Here is a 24,988-nt window from a genome sequence, read left to right on the forward strand (position 1 = left end):
AACCCTAAGCATTCAAGGGTTCCTAAAGTTTTGATTTCTAGGTTCACAGGATACCCTAAAGCTAAGAGAATGAAATCTAGCTTCCAGTCTCAAATTTTATCAATGAAACTTTAGGTTATTTGAAATCACATAAGTCTTATTTTCCCCAAGGCCTGGTCTATCTAGACTCGCTCTGATACCAACTGTAACGCCCCGTGTTTTCAGGACCCGAGTATATAACCCATTTCCCAAAAACCCGAGTGTTAGCTTATAAAATCCAGTGTAAATTTGAACCGTTTGTCATTAATCAGAGTTAACCACAACGAAGCTAGAATAAACCATGCATTAAATAAAAACATTCTGATCATCACCAATTTCCAAATGTGGCGCCCATACAGGACTCATACAATCTCAAATAACAAAGTTCACATAAGCAAAAATATGAATGTATCAGCTAGTAGTGGAGATCAATGCGGGCCGCAAGGGCCCTGCCTAGCTCCTTAGTTACTCGATCTGCTCCAGCAACCTAGTGAACAGCATCGGCTCACCCTATACCTGCATCAACTGTTATGGTTTGATAGCGTCAATTGCTATCGCAGTGAGGAGTACCCTCTAAGATTATGCACTCATAATTCATAATCCAATATAGATCACAAGTCATGAAGTTAGATACACTAAACAGGGCATTTCATAGTCATACTCATACTTAAGAAAATCAAACCAATCAACGGAGTTTCATTATAAGTAATATATAATGGCAGTTACAATACAAGGAAACATGTCTAGATAACCAAACAATCAAACATACGATTTTCTATTAAGCCCGAAATCCCATTAGACGTGAACTCCGCAAGATGGCTAGAAAATCGAGAAGTGAAGTTCAGCTCCACCCGGAAATCATGGTACAAGTGGAATTTGCAAGGCAAATAGAAAATCACCCTTTAACCCCTACTTCATCCGAGAATCAGGTCGTACGTAAACTCCGCAATATGGCTAGAAAATCGATAAGCGAACTTCAACTCCACCTAGAAATCATGGGACGACTGACACCACAGATGAAGAGATAAATAACATACAAACCCTAGACCACCCGGAAATCATGTCGTACGTGAACTCCGCAAGATGGCTAGAAAATCGATAAGCGAACTTCAGCTCCACCCGGAAATCATGGTACGACTGAACTCCGCAAGATGGCTAGGAAACAACGGATATGCAAATATAACCAATGAGCCACAAATGGCACCAATGACACATCTAAGCCACAAAAGGCAAATGTAGACCGCATGATCATAAGTTCAAGGTAAGTTCCATTCAGTTCATCATTCAAGCACAAGTGGTAGCATATTAATGAATTAATACATTAACAATAAAGGATAACATGTTATCATCGAACCATTCATGCATATTGCAATTTAAAAGAAACGTTTATCATCTAATACATGAATTAACTATACCACAAGTTAGCATATTCTATAGTAAAGTAAGAAACTCAGTTAAGGGAATCATGCCATCATCCATATCTAAATTGATGAAATCAAGTGGGAAGCTCAAAGGGTGAGTCCTCACCTTGGTCAAACAAACTAGTTGTGTGTGGCCCACTAGATAGCATAAATTTAGACCGATTGAGTCAACCCTAATTGATACACATGCGACCATGACCAAATCGACATATCAATGAGCATGTTAAATGCATGGCTTCAAGGGTCAATAAACTTAATGAAGACTTATTGAGTCAATCAGAAGCAAATAAATGAAATGGGTTTTGATTTACCTTGACTTGAAGTTTGTCTTGGTGACTCAGATATGAGTCAATCGGCAAGGCATGGATGCAACTATGACCCACCGAAATGATAGCGGCTAAGTCACTTTACGAGTCGACTCGACAACAACTCCAACCTAAGCTCCCTTCTCCCTTTCGTCTTTCTTTCTTTCTCCCCTCTCTCTCTCTCTCTCTCCCCCTTTTTTTTAAATGCTGGAATATCCAGCAACAATCTGGACCGAGTCAACTCGGACTCAACTCGTCAGCGAGTTGACTCGCAACACTCTCTCTCCCCCTCTCTCCTCTTCCTTACTCTCTTTCTCTCTCCCCTTCCTCTTTCTGGATGGAAACCCAAATGGACCAGGCCCACACCTGGTTCGACTCAATCAGGCTCGGTCTAAACCAAGTTGACTCGGTTTCAGCAAAACAGCAGCCCCACGCTGCCTTTCTCCCTCTACCTTTTTCTTCTTCCTTTCTTCTCTCTACCTTCTCTCCACTTTCTTCTTCTTCCTCTCTGAACAGGGAAAGGACTCCCGACTCGACCCACAACTTGACCCTACTCAGATGGGTGCGGCAACACAGCCGCACCACCCACACTCTCTCCCGTTCTCTCTTTCTCACCATTTTCTTCTCTTTGGTGAGACTCAGACCGAGGCGAAACTCAACTCGGGCACCATTCATGAGACCTGAAACTCGGAGTGGGTTATGATAGTAGCGGCGAGAGGTTGTACTCGGGGAAGAAGCTTCGACTTCAATGGCAGATCGCCACCCGATGGAGTTTTCTCAAATCCGGTCGCTGTGGATTGATCAGAGGGACATTAAGAAGCTTGAGGATGTGAAGGATCGAAGCTTCAACCAGTTCTTCTCAATGGGATCAGAGATGGAAGAAAATGGTGCATGCATCGCTGGTGCGGCTACAGTGGATAGGGCAGCGCTCCCTTTGCAATATAAGAAGCTCTTTCTTTGATGCCCTAAATCTTCCTAAGCCATAAGATGGAGGATGGATGATCTGGATTGAATTCGTGGCAGGGAGAAATCTCTTAACGCACGAAACTGGCGTCGGTTTCCACTGACAGCCCTAATCGGTGTGAATGGCAGTGGGTGGCTGAGATGAATCTACGTGGAGGGCTATGATTCGACGATTTCTCCTCACGCGAATTGCCAGCATGGAGAGAAAAGCGGGCTTTTCATTTTTGGAAAGAGAAGAAGCACAAACAGCCTCCTCCCGCTGGCATTTGTGATCGCGTGTGTGGGATCCAACGACTGAAACTAATGGGAACTGGTAGGACTGACGTCCCGGAATTTATGAACGGTCTGGATCAGCTAAGTGTCCGCTGATCGTGGGCCACCAATCGACACACAAAAACAGCTATTTCAATTAGCGTGGGAGGGAAGCAAGGAGAGAAATCTCCTGTTTTTGGGATGTTTCGCGTCAGATGTGGTTTGACCACGTGACTGTCTTGGTGCACCTCGGTTGCGCCTCAATTGTGTACACACTCCTCATGTTAGGTCCACAGTGATGTCTGTGATCTGATCCACACCGTTCATTAGTTTTGTCAGCCCGACCTAGGGTCTGGCCTAAAGAATGGGGTAGATTCACAGCTTAGGTGGCCCATACACGCCAATTTAGTGTCTGACTAGTGGTCTTTGCGGCCCATGGTGGTCTTAAGTGAAATCTGATCCATTCACCAGCTTCAACATTAGTATGGAATAATAGGTATTAATTAATAACAATTACATTAGCATATGCTATAACATATATACAACTTGTATTACATTTATAATTTATATTAATAATTAATTTTCAGGAAATAACATATTTAATTTGAAGCATTATATATGTGTGTATATATGTATTTTCCTTTTATATATATACAAACATTAATTATTCTAAGTGATGCATATTTTATATATATATGGCATAATACAATAATACGTAGTTTAAAATTTTAAAATGTAAATATTAGTCAATATACGTCAATTATATGACAATGTGTTGACATATAATTTATTTCATATATAGTTTAAATAATGCAAAATAAGTAGTATACATAATTTGAATAATTTAAGTATTATATGTTTTATTACAAATGATTCCAAAAATCATTACACACACACACACACACACACACACACACACACACACACACACACACACACACCTTCAAAGTGAGTTATTATGGATCAACTTAAGATAGGCCACCCATCTGACCTTGAGGTAGGTCTATAACTCAGGTGGGCCTCATCTGGTGGTCGGTCAGATCATGTTTGTCTTCCAACATTCCCAGGCTAATTCTGGATACACTTAGACCGATGCTCCAAAGGTCCAATGAGTTTACAGTTGCCTTACAGAATCACTAAATCAGGTTTGTGATCCTAAAGTAGGTCCTCACGGTAACACCCGAGTACTGAAAAGTACGAGGTGTTACAATCTACCCCCCTAAAGAGAATTTCGTCCCCGAAATTTAGTACTTGTACAAATGGGACGAAGACAATATGTTTTCTGTGTCTCTAAGCGTTCACGATCAACTGTTAGGACTGAGGTTGTTACAGATCCCAGCTTTGCCGTGCCGACTACCCGGTAGGGTCCCTCCCAGTTCGGGCCCATGGACCCTACTCCGGGTTCTGTAGTGTTCTGGAAGACGCGACGAAAGACTAAGTCTCCTTGTCAAAACTGCCTTATTTGAACTCTGGAGTTGTAAAAACGGGTGACTTGCTGGTGCCGAGCTACTACTCTAAGTTTGGAGACGTCCCGTGCTTCCTCAATCAAGTCGAGGGTTGCCGCAACTTGCTCTGCATTTTGGTCTTCTTGATAGTTCCTTACTTGTGCAGTGGGGAGGCCTATATCGAAAGGGATGACTTGTAACATCTCGAAATTTCACGGCCAGAGTTTATACTCGTGCCCGAGAAAACCGGGAGTTGTATAAGTTGGATGCTCTGAAATCGCACCCTATTTTTTTTCGTTTGATTTACATTCAAATACATTCATGAAGGTAACATTCACAAGATTAAAACCAATTGCATTGATCATATTTCATTAGAGTAAAAAGAATAATCAAAAACCTTCCCAATGGAAGTTTATTACATTCATCGCGCGAGTTCGCAGCGGATGTATAAAACTTAAGTAAATAACTATCTTTATATTTTTTTCAATGTAGCCTTCTATGGGAAGCTGGTCCTATAATTCTTCAATCTGTACGTCACCTACAACATCTGTACGGTTGGGAGAGGGTCAATGCCCTACTCATAGTGATGATTATCCTTTAAGATTAACAGTAATTCAAGAGATTCATAAAAGCAAGATAAATATTCTGATACGTCAAATACTCCACACTACAAGAGGTATCAATGTACAAGTAATCTATATGAGATGCATGCCTAGCAAAGTATATGCGGTGTATCACACTTAGTGATCGCCACAATGTAAAATATGATTATAGCTATCTGACTTGACCCGCATCTCATACTACGAATATTCGTCGGCGTGTCTCATGCTTAACATGGCTTTACATGGTTGTCCTAAGACGGCCACAACACATAAACTAGGAGAATACACCCACAGAGATTGGAGTAACTACTAGTAACAACCCAACCCAACCCCCCCCCCCCCATAATTCGAAATCGATGTACTACGTATATAGAACGTCTCACGTACACCAACCAAGACACCATCAACCTGAGAAACATGGAAATTACGTGTCACTCGAGGGCCACTACCGAAAACACATTACGTCCACGATATTTAATCGATTGCTAGAAGAGGGATTCCGACATAGTACTTGCATTAAGAGAGAATTCATTTATCCATGGTTAGTTAAGAATATCAAGACACCATCTAAGCTCTTAAGATATAAAGAGACGAGTGACAATAACCAGCTCGAATAAGAGGCGAGTGACGAAGATCAACTCGAACTGAGGAGAGTGGTTAAGGCCAAACTCAGGATGATTAAAGGCAAGTGGAAGGCTTCTATCCGTAGCCTCACATAAATTCAGGAAAGCCTCTTACAAGTGATTTCACATGAAATCTCAAAATGCCAATAATTGATGATATTAATTTAAAATGAAAACAGGGGTAAAGTGATAGAAATCTGAGATCAGAAAAAAGGCATGGAAAGGGCAAGTACCAAGGCGAGATAAAATGCATCAACTCAATTAAGATAAAAGGCACGTAAAATAAAATAGTATGAAAGCATAATAGGGTAGGAAAATATATCAACTTTAATTATCGAAAGCTTGAAGGATAAAACCCTCACCTTAGGTTGTTGAGTCGCCCTCTTCTAGATTAATTGTCCCAGGAGTCTTTTAAGCAGAAATAAAGTTGTCCTAGGGTTTTTTCTGTATTTTTTAAAATCATGAAAAACCCTTTTTTATAAAAGGAGAAAACCGCCCATTAATGAACCGACTACAAAGAATATGAGGAGATGCACCCTTATGAGGCACGAAACATCCATTGAGATGGGCCTATTGGAGAAGGCACACCTCTCATGATGGAAACAACCCTATGATGAGTGGGCCACATCCAATGGTTATAATTTTAAAAAGAAAACGTGGAAGTTAGAAAAAAATAAGCTGATTAAGAAAACGGCCCGCATGACAAAAAGAGAAGATGGAGAAAGATTGATTCTTTTGAAAGAGAAATGAGGCAATGAACGGACAACATAGTTCACGAGTTCAAATGGGCTTGGCATAGGATAACACATTGACAAGAACTTTATAGGAAATATGTTATAAACATTTTTTTCTCCACTTTATCATTCGATGTGGGATATAGTTTTACCTTGAAAAAATTAGAAAAAGAACACAAAGTTTCCTCCTATGATTTTTTTTTTTTTTTTTTCCTTCTCTCTTTTTTAGAAATACCTTCAACATGGATAAGATCTCACACAAGCGTAGAACATCAGACTGGTGGGTGTGTGGTGTAATAAACATAAGGGTGATCTCACATGGGCCTTCTATGTGCTATCAGAGCCACTTGTCCCTTCTCCTTTCCTTTCAGTCGACGGTCTAACCTTCCCTAACTTGTGCCAACTAGTATCCTTGGTGTTGAAAGCGAATTCAATTATCATTACAACTGTAATCTTCATATACTATCCAAACTATGCGAGGATTAAATCATCTTTACAACTTTAGTTTTCAAATACTATCCAAACTATGATATGATCTGTGCCAAATGGAACCAAAGCCGTTTATGTTATTCAGAGCTGAGAAAGTATGTTGAGCATGGTGTGGTGTGGTTTGTAGACTGCCTTTAAAGGCTGAGACTTAGGCATGGTGAGCCCAGGCCCTTCAGTCATGTCCACCTTCTCCTCCCCTATTCGTTCCCACTCAAAGCATTGGATCAAGGTACCCAATGCCAGGCTCACCATCCGCACAGCCAGGCCCGCACCTGGACACACCCGCCTTCCATGTCCAAATGGGATGAACTTCAAGCCTTCCTTCACTCCTTCTGAGCCTTGAAACCGCTCTGGCTTGAAATCAAGGGGGTCCACCCATAGCTTAGGATCTCTATGAATAGCCCACACATTGACCAACAGCATAGTGCCACGTGGCACGTTGAAACCTCCAATGATGGACTCTTCAGATGACTCATGAGGCACTAGAAGTGGGGCCACCGGATACAAGCGGAGAGTCTCGTTGACGATGCAATGGAGGTATGGAAGCTTGGAGAGATCTGATTCATCTAACAAACGAGGTCCCACATGTATGTCAAGCTCAGCTTTAGCTTTCTCCAGCACATCTGGATTGTTCAGTAGAAGCGACATGGCCCATTCTGTGGTCAGAGCTGACGTATCCGTTCCGGCAGCTAGTAGTGCCTGATCATCCGGATTCAGTTTGAGGTGTCACACATTAGTCTGATCAAAAGTTTGGATGGTAGCATTTGGATTCAGTTCACCAATGGGACCCACATGGCTAGCTGATCATAGCCATTGAAATTAGGGTTCCACTCTGGATTGTCCAAGCACCGACACCCAGATGGAAATTTTCTTAGCCATGTACAAGCGTCTAGATGAATAGATGGTTGAGAAGGAGCATATAACAATATTCAACTGAAAAAGGAAAATACTCAGTATACCTAGAGACAGAGGCCGCCCACCTGAGATCTGGATTTGATTCATTTCTTGGTCCGTGCGCTAAAATGAGCTGGAAACCGTGTTGGTGAGGCCAGGCTATACGTGAAGTTTTATGCCTATTTCGACAGGTCCACAGAAATGATCAACGGGTCCAAATCCAGTTCGACAGGTTGACAGGTCGAAAATTGTATAATTTCTAATTTAAATATCTGAATACTATTTGGTTGTTTCAACCTCTCGACTCGATAGGTTGATGATAAGTTGACGAACTTAAGAAATTTGCACAAATTTCTGAATTTGTTTCCTAGTTTGATTACAACTTTTTGATTGCGTTAAAAACTCATTTTTATTGATAGCTACCAATTAAAAACTTAGAAATTTTTTTATTCTCTCATGGATTCAAGAAATCTCTTATAGATTCAAGAGTTACTTGTAGATTTAAGGTATTTATCAATCGAGGAAGATGGTAATTGAATTCATCGCGTCTGTTATGGATGAAAACGGTCTAACCACTTATGAGGTCAGCTCAGATTCGCAAAGACGTGCTTCCCGGTCTAAAGTTGAAAGGCAGGATCAAGACTGATCATGACTAAGGGGCTCAACGACCTCCAAAACGATCTGGAGAACAGTGGGAGCCGAACTCCTGAGCAGCTGGTCGTGACAGCATACATTTCCAGGCTCCTACCAATCCCTGAGGAATGCCCAGTACAATCAACGCGACTGGTCGAAAAATCAGCTCAACGCGGCCTCGACAGATGACCAGGAGACCAATATCAAGAGGTCATCCAGAACGACAATCTTTGCTGAAGAGATGAGCCTGTCCCCTAAGCCCAAACACAGACATACCAAGGAACTAGTCAGCCAACCAGTGGAGATCAGCCCAAAAGTCCACCTTGAAGCCGACCATGGAGGTCAGCTCGATTGACTGAAGGGTCGACTCAGCTCGGCCTCGAAAGCCTGGCTCATGATTTTGGGGCTGACCACTTCAACACTTATCACCCCCATAAATTCTGCATAATGGTTGATAAACATATGCAAAGATTGCGCCTGCGATTAAGAATTGTTTCTAATCCTAATAATGACCCCTCTACACTATAAATAGGGGACCCGTATACACTAAGAAGTACGCAGAATCTCTCACCCAAAACCCCTTGATACTACCAAACCCAAATTCCTAGTTGGACTTTGGCATCGAAGGGTCCCTTGCTCTAGCCAGGGTCTCATTTGTCTTCTTCCTGTGCAGGTACTTGAATGTCTAAAAAGGATGGATAAGATTTTTGCATCAACATTTTGACACCATCTATGGGAATTGACATTAGAGCCATTTCCAGCCCCCCGAGAGGTTTATGATGATAAAGGGAAGAAAGAATGCCCTCACCACGATTGTCGCAGCCGACCTAGTGCCAGCAGACCAGCCTGAGGAACATCAGGGCTCTTCTTCCCAGTTCCAGGCTGAGTCGGCTCCCGTGGGCTCAGCTCAGCAATCTCGAAACCAAGAAGGTCGTCTTCTCTCCCTGGAACACCAAGTTGAAATGCTAGCTAGCAACATTGGCCAGATAAAGCAAATGTTGGAGAGGCAAATCCCTTCCCCTGTCCAAGCCTCCACTGTGTCGACCACTGCTGAAGCCACCCAGCTGTCACAAGCACCAACGGGGTCCCGAAAAGAAAAGTAACCAGAACACGCACTCTCCCACGCCTCGGGAACAACCCCATCGACCGCCTCCGACCTATGTCACGCGATGGAGGAAAGAAGGTGCAGAAAAGCCCCATACGTGGTCGCCACCCCTGAAGCTGTAGTGGAGTAGGGGCTCCAGGGAGGATCAGCTCGAGGAACTACAAGGTCAAATCAGCGATATGCGCTAGGCCTATCGAGTGCAGGCCACGACCCCAATAGATGCGATGCTACAAGAAACCGAGCCGCCATTCTAGGACGACATCATGGAATCCCCCTTCCTTCGAGGTTCCAAATGTCTCCTATTCCTCCTATTCCGGATCAGGAGACCCTGCTGAGCACTTGGAATCCTTTAGGGCATGGATGGAGCTTCAGATAGCCTTAAAACACATCATGTGTCACGCCTTCACCCTGACCTTAACAGGAGCAGCGTGGAGATGGTACCGACAACTGAAGTCAAAGTCCATCGCCTCCTTTTCTGACCTCAACAAGGTGTTACTTACTCAGTTCAAAGTCGGAAAGGATCGAAGAAAGCCGTCCACCCACCTACTCTTTGTAGAACAAAAGGAAGGTGAGCCATTAAAAGATTACATTGTGCGCTTCAACGAGGAAGCAATCTAGGTGGATGAATACTCCAACAAGATTGCCCTGACCACTATGATATCCAGCCTAAGAGAAGGGAAGTTCCTTTTCTCCGTAGGCAAAAACCCCCATCAACCTTGGCTGACCTTCTGAGCCAAGCTCAGAAGTACTCTAATGTTGAGGAGCTCTTCAGTTCTAGGAAGGCCACTCAAGACACTGAGGGCTCGAGCAAAGACAAGAAACGAAGGGAAGAAGCACCTCCTCTTACACTTGATAACAAGAGGAGAAAGGATGACAACTCGACCAAAGGATCACGTCTGAGCAGACGACGAGAAAGTCGATTCGGCTCATACACCCCTCTCAACGCTACACCCGAGCAGGTCCTCATGGAGGTCCGGGACAAGTGACTTTTGAAATGGCTGAACAAAATGAAAGCCGATGTCAATAAGCGCGACAAGCAGAAGTATTGCAATTTCCATTGCGACTACGGCCACTCTACCAGTGAATCTTTCGATCTTAAGGAAGAAATTGAATCTCTCATTTACAATGGACACTTATGTGAATACATTGAAAGGAGGGAGGAGCAAGCAGATCGAAAAGATGAGATGCCAAGCAGCAGGGTCAACAACGAGCCTGTAGGCGAAATCCGCACCATCTTTAGTGGGCTTGCAGGAGGTGGGGACTCGAACCGAGCCTGAAAGGCCCATGCCCGGAGTACCAGCTCGAACCACTACATCCGTCTCACTTGTAGACCGCCAAGGAGTAATGGATGCGTCCTTGCAATCTGATGTTTGTTGAAGAAGACGCACGCGAAATCCAACACTAGCACGATGACACCCTGATCGTAGCCATGACCATAGCCAACCATAAGGTATTTCAACAAGATGGGAATCAACAAGTCACAACTCCGACCTGTTAGGACTCCAATGCTTAAGTTTGTGGGAGACAAAATCGTTTCCAAGGGGTCCATTCAACTCCTCGTTACTACTGGAGAATGACAGAACCAAACCACTACAATGATTGACTTCTTAGTGGTCGACTATCCCTCAGCCTATAATTTCATCCTCGGACGACCTTCCCTCAATTCCATGAGAGTTTTGGTGTCCACTTACCACCTCATGATGAAGTTTCCCACTGATCATGGGGTTGGCCAGATCTGAGGAGACCAACATGAAGCTCGTCAGTGCTAGGCCATCACTCTGAAAGCGAAGGACCAAGTCCATGTTGTGGCGGTTGCTTCCATCAATAGTAGAGAGGAATTGCTCAGAAGGGGATCTCCTAACCATTCCCCTTGATGAGTCCGACCTGACCCGAGCTGTTCAGGTCGGTTCGTCATTAACTCCCGATCTGCAAAGCAAATAATGGACCTCCGTCGACGCCACACCAATGTGTTTGCCTGGTTCCATAATGACATGCCCGACATCGATCTAGAGGTGATAGTCCACAAACTGAATGCGCATCCTGATCATCAACCAGTCAGAAAGAAGAGGTGAGCTTTCGAGCTAGAGCGGTACGCTGTTATTACAGAAGAGGTAGATAAACTCTTGGATGCAGGTTTTGTCGAAGAGATTTATTACCCTGATTAGATCACCAATGTCGTCTTAGTGAAAAAGTCTAATGGGAAGTGGCAGGCTGTGTTAATTACACCAACCTGAACAAAGCCTGCCCCAATGTCAGTTTTCCTCTCTCCATGAACAGGGCATGAACTCCTAAGCTTCATGGACGCGTACTCAGGCTATAATCAAATAGTTATGCACTAGCACGACAAGCAGAAGACAACCTTTGTCACTAACAAGGGCTCTACTACTACAAAGCCATGCCCTTCGGGCTAAAGAACGTTGGAGCCACATATCAGCCACTTGTGAATAAGATGTTTGCTTGGCAGATGGGGGCTTTATGGAGGTCTACGTCGACAACATGCTTGTGAAAAGCATCAGAGCTGTCGACCACATCATCGACCTTAAGGAGATGTTCTCAATTTTACGACAATACCGGATGAAGCAAAACTTGACCAAGTGTGCAATTGGGGTCAGCTCGGGTAAATTCCTTAACTTCCTAGTCAGCTAGAGAGGGATTGAGGCGAATCCCGACAAAATCAAAGACTCGGACCATCAGAGAAATCCAATATCTCACTGGAAGGGTTGTCGCACTCAATCGCTTTGTGACCAGAGCAACCAACAAGTGTCTCCACTTTTTCTAGCAACTAAAGGGTAATAAGAAGGCAGAGTGGACCGAGGATTGCGAACAAGCATTCCAGCAGCTAAAGCAATACCTAGGATCACCCCCATTGCTTTCCAAGCTTGTGCATGGAGAACTCTTGCTGTAATACTTGGTAGTCTCGGCAACGGCGATCAGTTCAACCCTTATCTGAGAATTCGAAGGAAAGCAGCTCCTTGTGTATTACATCGGTAAAGTCCTAATCCCAGCCGAGACTAGGTATCCAGACGTAGAGAAACTTTCCTTAGCCTTAATAATCTCATCTCGACGCCTCCGCCTATACTTCCAAGCCCATACAATAGTGGTCCCGACTAATTAACCTCTCCGCCAAGTGCTCCAAAGGCCTGAAGTGTCAGGGAGACTTACAAAATGGGTGATTGAGCTCAGTGAGTCTGACATCATATATCAGCCGATGAGCACCATCAAGGGTCTGGCGGTGGCTAACTTTGTCCTCATAACCCCCAACTTGACATCAGATATCAGTCGAGTTCACTAATCGCAAAGACCAAGTTGCTTCAGATGAACCAGACAAGAATGCCCTGCAACCGACTCGATGGACGAGTTTGATCAGCCAATCGATGTGGGCTCGTCAGTCACCACATTGAGTGATCCAGAGCTCGACCAACCGGTCGAGGAAGCCCAGACGACTAGAGCCGACCAGTGCACTGGGACATTACACGTCGATGGGTCTTCCAACTCTAAGCATGGCAGGGCTGACATCGTCCTCATGACCCCCAACTTGACTTCTGTCCAATACGCTCTATGGTTCGAGTTCCGTGCATTTAACAATGTTGCGGAATACAAGGCGTTGCATTAGGGCTCAGGTTAGCGGCATTTATGGGAGCTCAGGTCCTAGAGGTTCGCTGTGACTCACAACTCGTCGTTAATCAGATTGCTAACGAATACCAAGCCGATGAGAAGTGGATGATTGCACATTTATAAAAAAATCGAGAACTGATAGACAAATTCCAGAGGTGCAACATCAGCTTAATCTCGAGGTCAGAAAATTGGAAGGTAGACATGTTGGCAAAAGTAGCATCTGCTGCCAAGGAGGACATCTCGAGGTCGATCCCAGTCGAATTCTTAGATGAGCCGAGCATTCATAAGCTCGACTCGAAAACTGCCCTACCTATACACTTAACCTTGAGCTGGATGGACCTGATTATTGGGTACCTTTAAGAAGGTAGGCTTCCCAATGATTGATTAGAAGCAAGTAAGCTTAGATCTAAGTCAGCTCAGTATACGATGGTAGGGGATATTCTAGACAAGAAAGGGTACTCTCTGCCCTATCTCAGGTGTCTCTGACCTAAAGAAGCTGATTATGTCCTAAAGGAAATTCATGAAGGGATATATGGCAATCATTCTGGAGGCCGAGCTCTCGCCCATAAAGTCATTCAACAGGGGTACTCCTGGCCAACCATTTATAAGGACGCTAAACAGCATACTTAGAGGTGCGATAAGTGTCAGAGGTTCGCGACCGTTCCTCACTAGCCTGCCAAGGAACTGACTCTAATGACCAGGCCCTAGTAGTTCACCCAATGGGGGATCGACATCATCGGCCCATTACCCATGGGTAAGGTTTAGACTCGATACACGGTCGTGGCGGTCGACTACTTCACCAAGTGGGCTGAGGCTGAGCCTTTAGTTAAGATTACTGAGCAGAAAATCATTGACTTTGTTTGGAAGCATATCATCTGTCGGTTCGGGATCCTACATACAATCGTCTTGTATAATGGGAGACAGTTCAATAATGACAAGTTCCTAGGTATATGTCAGGAGCTCAGCATTCACAACGACTACTCATAACCTCAGCATCTCCAAGCTAACAGACAGATGGATGTAATCAATTAAGATAATAAAAAACCACCCTCAAGACTAGGCTCGAGAAGGCAAAAGGTGCCTAGGCTGAGGAGCTCCCTTACGTGCTCTAAGCCTATAAGACTACTGCTTGGACGTCCACCGGGGAGACTCCATTCTCTTCGGCCTTTGGAACAGAGGTTATCGTCTTGATCGAAGTGGGACTCCCTACAACGCATGTACGATCCTACAATGAAGCCCAGAACACCGATCAGATAGCCATGAGCCTCAACCTTCTCGAAGAAATGAGAAAACAAGCTTAGGACCACGGCTCGGTGGCAGCAACTCGCTCGGTTCTACAACTCCAGAGTAAAGATCCGAAGATTCCGACCAAGAGATCTGGTCCTCTGCAAGACATTTCAGAGCACTAAGGAGTCTAGGTCGGGAGCCCTAGGGCCAAATTGGGAAGGACCTTACCAGATGACAGGAATAGCTCAACCTGACACCTATCGACTTAAGGATTTAAAAGAGCGACCTTTGCCGCACCTGTGGAATGCCGAGCACCTAAAGATCTACTACTCATAGGCCATCCAGGATACGAAGCGAGGGCAACCGATCTAGCGAGGTCAGGAATAATATAATTACATGTAAATCTACTAGAATTTTACAATAAAGCCTCCTCAGCATGAGGAATTTTCATATAAATTCTACTATTATCTCTAGCTACTTGGACTACCGAGAATCTCCTTTAATGTAAGAGAGATGTTCCTTTAAAAATATGACCCTTAGTGAAGAGGTCGGACTATTACCTATAGCAATGGATGATCCGACCTGCAATAAAAAGGTCGGATTGTCATTCACCCTCACGACTTAGCGTTATTAAACACGCCTTGACTAATAGGCTTAGCCCACTACTACATGCAAACACACAAAACATGAATAAGCTGGGGGGCAAAAAAGCTTTTCGATCAATGTAAGAAGGATTATAAAAAGCTTTACAATGAAGAGGAAAAATCTAATTGGCTCTAGGAGGAGGTTGCTCGGCTTCGGCTTTAGGCTATGCTGGCTCCTATGAGGCTTCATCACTAAAGAGAGCATCCAAGTTTAGCTCGGGGTAAAGCCGTCTGATGTCTTTGACGTAACAGTCGTATCCACAGTTGTAGACTACATCCACCTCGTCGGCTCTTTCCTTCAAGGTTTTGTATTCTTCCATGGTTGCAGCCTTGATCACCAGGATAACCATCTCGAACTCGGATAGCTGAGTGGCCAAAGATGCCTCAACTTTGGCCAACTTAGTTGTTGAGCTTGTCTTTACCCTCTCAAGCTCTGCCTTTAGCCCCGTGGTGTCGGCCTCGACAGATGAGAGGTGCGTCTTCACTCTCCCCAACTCATCTTGTGCCGAGCTAAGGTGCGACTTCGTCCCCTTGAGCTCGGTCACCAAGCCCTCCTTGTGTCAAGCCTCATCCAACTGGATCTTCAGAGCATCTCGCTTCTCCCCAATACACTCCAGGACCTCGTTTATGGCCTCAGCCTCGGCTGCCTTCTCCTGAAGGCCCCCTCTGAGAGCCGTGACTTGGCAGCCTTCTACTTGAGCATCGCCTCAGCCTGTTCACACTCGTCAGCTATCTGCCTCACTTTCTTGTGGGTGGTCAGCAACGCATGGAGGATCTAAGAATAAAGGAAATAAGTTAGTGAAACGGAGTAAAAAGAACAAAAATAACATCAATGAAAAAATGTACCTTATAGCAAAGCGCAGCAATATCAGTGAGGAAGGCCTCTGGATGGGGATCCATCAAATCGGCGATCTCGACCTTTGAAACATGTTTCATCGCCCAGTCGACCAGGCGAGACATATGATGACTAAGTAAGTATGCCCTCACCTCCTCGGTGTCTCGGGAGCTCAAATCCTCACCCCTTCAGCACCAGCTGGGCAACCAAGGAATTAGTCTCCTCAACCACTCAAGGCTAGGCTTCCTCAACGACGTGGACAGCCTCGTCCGACGATGGCCTTAGCTTCTTCGACCACATGGATGGCCTTAGCGTCGTCGACCACATGGACCTCGGGGGCTGAAAGTTCCTCCTCCAGATCCAGATCTACCACCTTCACTGTGCTTGGCTGTGGAGGGGAAATCGGAGTGGGAGACTCCCCCTTGCCCGCCATAACCAAAGCTGGCTGGCCCACTGAGGACCGCTCAACGTTGACTCCTGACCTCACCTCCACGGTGGAGGTGAGTATTTGTGCAATGGAAGGGACCGCCACCTTCTCTCGAGCGACGGTCTTCTTCCTGACCATCTCCTCCATGGGAGGAGGGTGCTTCCTCTTCCCCGACTTAGGGGGCTCGGCCATGCCTACGCAACAAAGTTCAAGTCAGCCAAATGTTGGCGCTGGATCCTACTAGCTTTGATAAATTTACAATCTATTGTTTACAAGAGGAAGCAAAGGTAGGAGTGTGGAGAGAGGTCGGCAGTTGAGGAAGGACCGACTAACAAAGCCCAGATCAGCGGAGCAGCTTTGAGGTGATCAGCACGTTCCAATGACGAAAGTTATACTTCGAAACCTTCGCCTTGTCCACTTGCCTGCGCTAGAGATCAAATAGCTCAGGCTGACCCTTCGGGAAGACTGCAAAAATAGTCAAATGGTGAGAATATTGCAGGGCAGGAAAAATTCAGAAAGGAAATTTAAGTTTAACTCCTCAGCAGTACCCGACCTGGAGTGGTGAAATTGGTGGGGACCCATACCCGCAGACAAGATAGCTCTGCAGTCAACGCCTCCTACTCTCCTGATGTCCAGAACCATTTATTCTTCCAATCCTTTGGAAGTCGAGAGATTGACGATGAGGCCCCGACCTCTGTTTACCCATGCCGAGAAGTGGTACCAGCTCGACTGCAAGGGATAGACCTTGACCTGTTATAGATGCATTAACTCCTCGGTTGTCAGCTCATTGTTCCTAAGCTCAAAGATTGACGATGAGGCCCCGACCTCTCTTTGCCCATGCTGAAGTTGTACCAGCTCGACTACATGGAATGGACCTTGACCTAGTACACATACATAAACTCCTCGGTTGTCAGATTATTGTTCTTAAGCTGAAATCAGAGGATGTATGTTCCTAGAAGTGCCCTCCACATATTTGAGATGAGCTCTCCTGGAGCCAACCTCAGATAGGAAGTTATTGCTCGCATGATCGGGTGAAGCAGAAGTCGAAGCCCACACTGAAGAGTGACAATGAAGATAGCTACTTCCCCATCGGCAGGGTCTTCATGGACTTCATAAGGAACAAGAATTCAAAATCAGACAGAGTTCGGGATTTAGAACTCTGATCGAATCCCAACCAGAGCCGCTTCTTTTAAAGTCGACCCCCCAAGGCCAACATCGACTGGCTACTCAGCCAATGTCTGAGTAGCCACCCGTCCAGCAAGGTTGGGAGCCTCTTCCCGGCTGAATCCCAACGGAGCCGGAGAAGGTGGTTCCAAAGGGACCCTAGACCGGGAGTCGATGCTTCCTCGGTCTGAATCACCCTTGTTGATGCAGTTTTTCGGCAGACCCTCCCCAGTTAGCCCGTCTAAACCTGCACAGAAAAGAACAAGAGACAAAGGAGACCCTAGCTTACACAGGAGACCCTCCAATGCCTAAGTCAGGACTTTGGGTCTTTAGTAGGATAGGATCTCTTTTGGAAAAGAGTTACCAATTGAGTATTAGGGTATAAGTATGCATACCTTTCTTTAGCTGGGGATACCTTTATTTATAGGAGAGGGAAGACGTACGTGATAGGGAATCTTTGCTAGAGACGAATCCTATATGGAAATCCATTCAGGATCCATATCAGATCCCGAAGTTCTCGGGATTCGATCCCATCCTCCGAAGATCTTAGGAGAGATCTTCAGGCCATTAGAGAGATCTTCAAACTATTGATCTAGAGGATTGGTCATTTACCGAACTTTCCATGGAACGGGCATTTCGCTTCTCCCGGAGGTTATCCCGACCTATAGCTGAGCTCTGGTCGAGTTATGATTGCGCTATGATTGAGCTCTGGTCGAGCTTAAATCAGCCTATGGCCGACCTATAGTAGAGCTATGGCCGAACTATGACCGACCTATAGGTTAAGTTGGCAACTGACCATTTAAGTAGACTTACGGTTGCCTCCTCTTTGAGTGTCCTTACAGTTACATCAACCCTCTGGGAGGTTGACTTATTTCTGGACGTAGACGCCCCTTAGGGCTTAAATGCCAAAAGGGCCCGTGCTGTTTAGTAGAGTTGGTCCATTCCATAAGTCGACCTATCTGACTTAACTATTTTTCCACCCAACAGTACACCTCCCTTACTTTTCAAGCCGATTTGAAGAGGCTTGAGAAGTAAGCTTAACTCAGTTTGAGTCAGAATTAGGTCAGGTTATGAAGTCATAAATGCCAATTATGGCAGCCAGCACGGTGCTCGACGCGATTCATTAATTGAACACGGCATGTCGTTTCATGGTTCGAGTTCACGAGGGGCGTCAGGCTTCCATTTCAGTGATAGTCGAATAAGGGCACAACACATGGCTTAGTACTTGATATTAGGGTCAAGCAGTGCATGAGGTTGCACCACGTGTCCGCAGGTGGGTAGTCGAAGGGACAATGTATGACCAACATTGATGGTCATACACAAGCAAAGCCACGTGGCATTCCTATATAAGGGAAGCCCTAGCTCTCGGTCATCCTTATTTGCAACTTGCATTCTACTTCTGACCATTTTCCTTAAAACAGCTAGGCAATTTTCGGCGACCATAGTCACTGGCGTTCAGACATCCGTTCCATCTCCGATGAGCTTCAGGCACTTGCCTGTCCTCTTTTTCTTTTTTCCTTTTAGCGACTCTTAACATTGATAAGAAAGACCCAATGTTAGACTCTTTCAGTTCACAAGAGGGGGCATCCGGCAGCGATAGTGGGTCCAGCAACCTTCAAGTAATGTCGAATCCCCCGTCGCTGTTGGTGATGATGGCGGATGTCGGTTTTCCAGCATCTCAGGCAACGGAGCAGTCCTCGGCACATAGACTGCTAGATGCGGAGTGCGACCCTCCCGGTGAGGATGACCCAGAAGGGTCAGGTGACAAGGTAGGTCTAGGGGGTCTGGTGCCCTCTACCATTAATGTTAAGGATCTAGCCTAGATAAGGCTCGGGAGGGAGCAGTCACAATCTTACAAGTCATGCTTCAGTGCGGCTTGTGGCTTCCTCTACAAGGCCTGGTTAGGCGTTTGCTCGCCCACCTGAACCTGGCCCCAGGACAGGTGATCCCCAATGGATAAAGTGTTCTAATCAGCTACGTAGTGCTGTGGTATGAGCTGGAACAGCACAAGCTAACCGTTGAATAATTCCTCCATCTATACCAAGTGAAGCCTAACAAACTCCAACCTGGCTGGTACTGCCTCTCTGCTTGGCAGGGGACTGGAGGGAGCCTTATAATCAACCCTTCGTCATCCAACACAAACTGGAGGGATAAGTGTTCTGGGCTTCCAGGTGTTGGGAGGTAGCTGACCTACCTTTGGCCGCGGATCAACACTGGGTCCCCATAGCATTTTCCGACTCAAGTAAGTATTCTTCCGATATAACAATCTTGTAGTCCATCCTATGTAGGTCATTTTTTTTATCTGGTTTGTACATGTCTATCTGTTGCAGTCATCCCCAAGCAAGCTCCTTTGCTCGACAGTGGGTCACTTGCTCGGATTAGAGCGAGAGCGCTATTAGAGAAGAAGAGGTCTTGAAAGTTTCTCCTTTAACCCAAGCTACTTGTTCAGTTAGGCTCGGATTCCGCTTTTACCAGTAAGCCATTGGGTAAGACCTATAGCCGATCTGTAGAACTTTAGAAAATTTCATGAATCCCTCTGACATGTTTTCTTTGTGCATTGATGCAAAGATGCCAGAAGCTCACCCTCTTCTTCGGCCTCCTTCCAAACTTCGCACACCCCCTCAGGACGAGTTGGCAGCGCTGAAGAAGAAGAAGCAAAAGGCCTCCTCCAAGAGAAGGGAGAAGGTTGATCCCTCCTATCATGTCGGAATGGAGATGGAAAGAGAGGGAATGGAGATGAAAACCTCCTCTGGTATTGCTAGAGTGGCGGGGACTGTTGTCTCAAAGTAATTGTCCTAACTGAAGTGCAGGGGACTCCCGAGTTCTCCACGGAAGCTCGGTCTTGACGGCCAGCGGAGGAAGCTCACCCTTCCCTAGCTCAAGAGGGGCGAGGTAGGGGTCTCCGTCGAACTGTCGAGGAGATCCTCTCTTGGGCAGATCGCCACATGCCGGAGGAGGAATTCTGCAGTTTGTTCGATTCCCCTATGGAATTAGCTTTAACTCGCGTGATGATGAGCCTCCTTGGGGTATGGTGTTTTCCGAAGTTAGGTCGAACTTCATTTTCTCGTTGCCCATTCTCACTTAACTTCTTTTCTCTCTTTATTTTGTAGATTGCCCCACGCGTACTGAAGGCACGCACTAGGTTCGCTTACATGCATGAATAAGTGGGCGAGGCCAGCCAGAAACTTGTTTAATTGGAAGCTCGGGCATTGATTGCAGAGGCCAAGCTAGGGGCTGCGAAGAAGCTTCTTGAAGAGGCTTCTACATAGAAAGTCGAGGTAACAACGAAGCTGGAGGAGGTCAAGGCGTGGTATGGAGAGTGCAGAGCTAAGCTCGTAGAGACCGAGGTAAAGCTTGAGGAACTGAAGGAGGGACTCGAGTTGCCATTGCTCTAGCTCGGAAGGACACCGTCATGGAATTCGAGTCTTCCCAAGCATACATGGAGGACAGAGATGCCCTCTATTGTTAGGGCTACGCCAATGGATCGAGGCTATGAAGGAGACCTTCCCAGAGCTGGATCTCTCTGCCTTTGACAAGTCTGAGTCAAGCTCTGATGGGTCGGGCGATGAAGCGGCTCCTGAGCAGCCCCCTTAAGCTTAAAGATCAGCTTTTGCAAAGCAGTACTTCCTTTTTTTTACAGAGCAGTATTTCCCTTGCTCTGCAATATCTATCCGTGGCTATGCAATACCTTTCCCTTTTTCTGCTTTTTGTTAATGTAGACTGATGTAAATATGCCCTCTGGGGCTTTGACTGGTATAATCATGCCCTCCGAGGATTCATTAATGCAAAATACTTCTTTTTAAAAAAGATTTGCCTCGAATTCTTAATCTTTAAGTTAAGTAGATCGCCTTCAATTTTATATCAGTGGGTTGAACTTGAACCCGATTACTCATATGCAAATCGCATCCAATACCCAGGTCTTATATCAGGTCCTGGTCGAACTTCAATTGGGCCTTTGTCGGACCTTTGTCAAATCTGATGGGTCGAATATAGGTTAGACATGGGTCGAATATAGGTTAGACATAGGTCGGACATAGATCGGACATAAGTTAGAAATGGGTCGGACCTTATGGGAATAACAGATTGCGTAGAAATCATAGCGGAGCTGTATTAATGTTAACTTGAAGTTGATCGATAAGTAGCAAACTTTGCGTCGATCAATTAAGGAAAATAAATCTTGAGATGCTCGGCATTCCAGGGATGCGGAAGGATCTGGCCATTTAGGTCCTTTAGTCGATATGAACCAGGTTGGCTCATAATCGTTATTATGTAAGGTCCCTCCCAAGTTCCTGATCATGTCTCCTTGGAATTCTGGAAGGTCTTCCGAAGGACTAGATCACCAGCTTGGAATCTTCTAACCTTTACCCGGGTATTGTAGAAACACGTCACTTGTTGCTAGCGAATAACGGTCCGAATTCAAGCTTGTTCCCTTTGTTCTTCGAGAAGATCGAGACTCAAGGCCATTAATTCAACGTTAACTTGTTCATCGAAGGATTCTGTTCGGGCTGTAGGTAGTCCGATTTCCACGGGAGTGACTGCTTCTACCCCGTATATTAAAGAGAAGGGGGTTTACCAGTAGTTGTCCGAGCAGTAGTTCGGTATGCCCAGAAAACTTTAAAGAGTTCCTCAATCCATGTTCCCTTAAGAGTTCTCAAGCTTAGTTTGGAGATGGTGCTTGATAATTTTATTGACTACCTCAACTTGCCCATTTTCCTGCAGATGTCGTGACGATGAGTAAACATTGCAGATACCGATGTTTTCGCACATCTCCTGGTATTGTCTGTCATCGAACTGCTTCCCATTGTCAGAGATGATGGTCCAAGGAATTCTGAATCTGCATATTATATTCTTCCAAATGAAGTCAGTGATTTTTTGCTCGGTTATCTTTGCTAATGGTTCAGCCTCAGCCCATTTTGTGAAGTAATCGATAGCTACCACAGTGAACTTGGTCTGACCTTTACCAATAGGGAGAACTAATGATGTTAATTTCCCACTGAGCAAACGACCACGGCCCGGTCATTGGCGTGAGCTCCTCAGGTGGCTGTCAGGGTATGTTCGCGAAGCGCTAGTACTTGTCACATTTCCAAATGAGTTGTCGAGCGTCATTTTGGATGGTCGGCCAGTAATAACCCTGTCGGACCACCTTATGGGCTAAAGCTCAACCTCTAGAGTGGTTTCCACAGATTCCCTAGTGGATCTCCCTTAGGACATACTCTGCTTCTTCCAGTCGAAGGCACCTGAGGTAGGGAAGGTGAAAACCTTTCTTGTAGAGGATGCTGCTGAGTATGGTATCGGGTAGCTTTAATTCGCAATCTTCGTGCTTCCATTCGATCATCAGGTAGCTCACCCTCTTTAAGATAATTGATGATCAGATCCATCCAGGTTCGTTCTGAGCTAACTGGAAGAACTTCGATGGGGTTGGCTCCGTTGATGCTCGGTTTTGCTAGGAACTTGATTGGGATAGATCTCGGGATCTCATCTTCGTCTGCTGTGGCGAGCTTTGCCAACATGTTTACTTTGGAATTCTTGGCCTGAGGGATCAAGGCAATGCTGCATTTCTGAAAGCTCCTAATAAATTCTTTGACCTTCTGAAGATATGCTTTCATGCGTTCTTTTTTGGCTTGGTATGCTTCAGCTATTTGATTAAAGACTAACTGGGAGTCGTTGAAGACTTTAAGATGTTGAACCCCCATATCGGCATCTAGTTTGAGTCCGACGAGCAAGGCCTCATATTTCATTGTGTTGTTGGAGGCTTGAAATCCAAATCTTAAGGCATATTACATGCATGTATGGTCTGGGGTCTCTAAGACTATCCATGCCTCGCTTGCCTTAAAATTGGATGAGCCATCAACATAAAGCGTCCACTTGGGTGGGTGGGTTGGGAATTGCCTGAGGGTCGGACGAACCAGCAGATTGTTGATCGAATACTGCACTCGGGACAAGCTCCATACTAGGTGAATCGGTGGTTTGCTCGGGTGCGTGAGTTAGCTCAACAATGAAATCTGCCAATGCTTGACCTTTAATGGTTGCCCAGGGTTGATAATGGATGTCGAACTCGCTTAACTCGATTTCACACTTAGTTAGTCGTCCCGAAGCTTTGGATTTTTGGAGCACCTATCGTAGTGGTTGATCAGTTAAGACGACAATTGTATGAGCTTGAAAATATGGTCGTAGGCATCAAGAGGAGACGACCAAAGCCAAAGCTAATTTTTCCAAGGTTGGATACCTTGTCTCGGCTGAAACTAGGGCTTTGTTGACGTAGTATACTAGGAACTGCTTTCCTTCATATTTACTAATTAGGGTCGAGCTTACAGCTGCATCAAAAATAGCTAGGTATAATAGTTAGGACTCTCCATGCTCAGGTTTAGAGAGGAGTGGTGGCAACCCTAGATATTATTTGAGCTGTTGAAAGGTCGCCTCGCATTTTTCTGTCCAATCTACCACCTGTCCCCTTCAATTGTTTGAAGAAGGGGAGACACTTGTTTGTAGCTTGGGACACGAAGCGATTGAGGGTAGCAATCCTCCCGGTTAGCCGATGAACATCTTTAATCGTCTTCAGTTATTACATATCAAGTGGAGCTTTGATCTTCTCTGGATTCGCTTCAATTCCCCGTTGGCTTACTAAGAAGTCAAAGAACTTTCCCGAGCTAACCCCAAAGGCACACTTGATCGGGTTTAGCTTCACTCGGTACTTGCGAAGAATGAGGAACATTTCCTCGAGGTCAGCGATATGGTTTATAGCTTTGACGCTCTCAACGAGCACGTCGTCGATATAGACCTCCATTGTCTGCCCTATCTACTGGGCGAATATTTTGTTGACCAATCGATAATAAGTAGCGCCTGCATTTTTCAATCCAAAAGGCATGACTCAATAACAATAAAAACCTTTATCGGTGACAAAGGCATTTTTGTTTTTATCATGAGAATGCATTACAATTTGATTATAACCGGAGTACGCATCCATGAAACTCAGTAGCTCATGCCCCGCTGTGCTATCAACCAGTTGGTTGATATGGGGGAGAGGAAAGCTATCTTTGGGACAAGCCTTGTTCAGGTCTATATTGTCCACAAAGACCCACCACTTCCCATTAGTTTTCTTTATTAACATGATGTTGGTTATCTAATTCGGATAGTAGACTTATTCAATGAAACCGGCCTTGAGGAGTTTGTAGACTTCTCCGATTATTGTGTATATTTGGGAATGAGCGCTCGACACTTTTATCAAATCGGTTGGTGGGTGGGATCAATATTCAATCGGTGTACGATGACCTCAGGATCAATGTCAGGCATGTCTTCGTGAGACCATGAGAAGATGTCTGCGTAACGTTGGAGGAGAGCTATCAAATTGTCCCACAGCGGTACGGTCATGGACGACCCAATTTGGACAATCCTGGATGGGTCGGATTCATCGAGCAGGACTTGAATGAGATCTTCCATGGGATGACCTCTTTCCTCGGATTCCTCATGTGGATCCAGGGAAGCAATAGTCATTGCTTAGTGCAGGGTTCTCAATGCCATCGCGTAGCACTACCGAGCATCGTGTTGGTCGTCCTTCACTGTTCCAATTTCTTGTTCGATTGGGAACTTCATGG

General features: G+C 45.3%; 1 protein-coding gene across 1 annotated transcript in view; it reads right to left on the reverse strand.

Moving 5' to 3' along the window:
- Positions 1-6,789: 6,789 nt before the first annotated feature.
- Positions 6,790-24,988, reverse strand: part of LOC131228698 (cytochrome P450 81Q32-like) — a 45,909-nt gene continuing 27,710 nt past the window's right edge. Inside the window, exon 2 of the mRNA XM_058224540.1 lies at positions 6,790-7,551. Coding sequence (XP_058080523.1) covers positions 6,934-7,551 — 618 coding nt within the window. The 3' untranslated portion in view covers positions 6,790-6,933. The remainder of the gene's footprint in view (positions 7,552-24,988) is intronic.

The sequence above is a fragment of the Magnolia sinica genome, chromosome 16, assembly GCF_029962835.1.
Source record: "Magnolia sinica isolate HGM2019 chromosome 16, MsV1, whole genome shotgun sequence".
NCBI classification, from domain to species: Eukaryota; Viridiplantae; Streptophyta; class Magnoliopsida; order Magnoliales; family Magnoliaceae; genus Magnolia; species Magnolia sinica.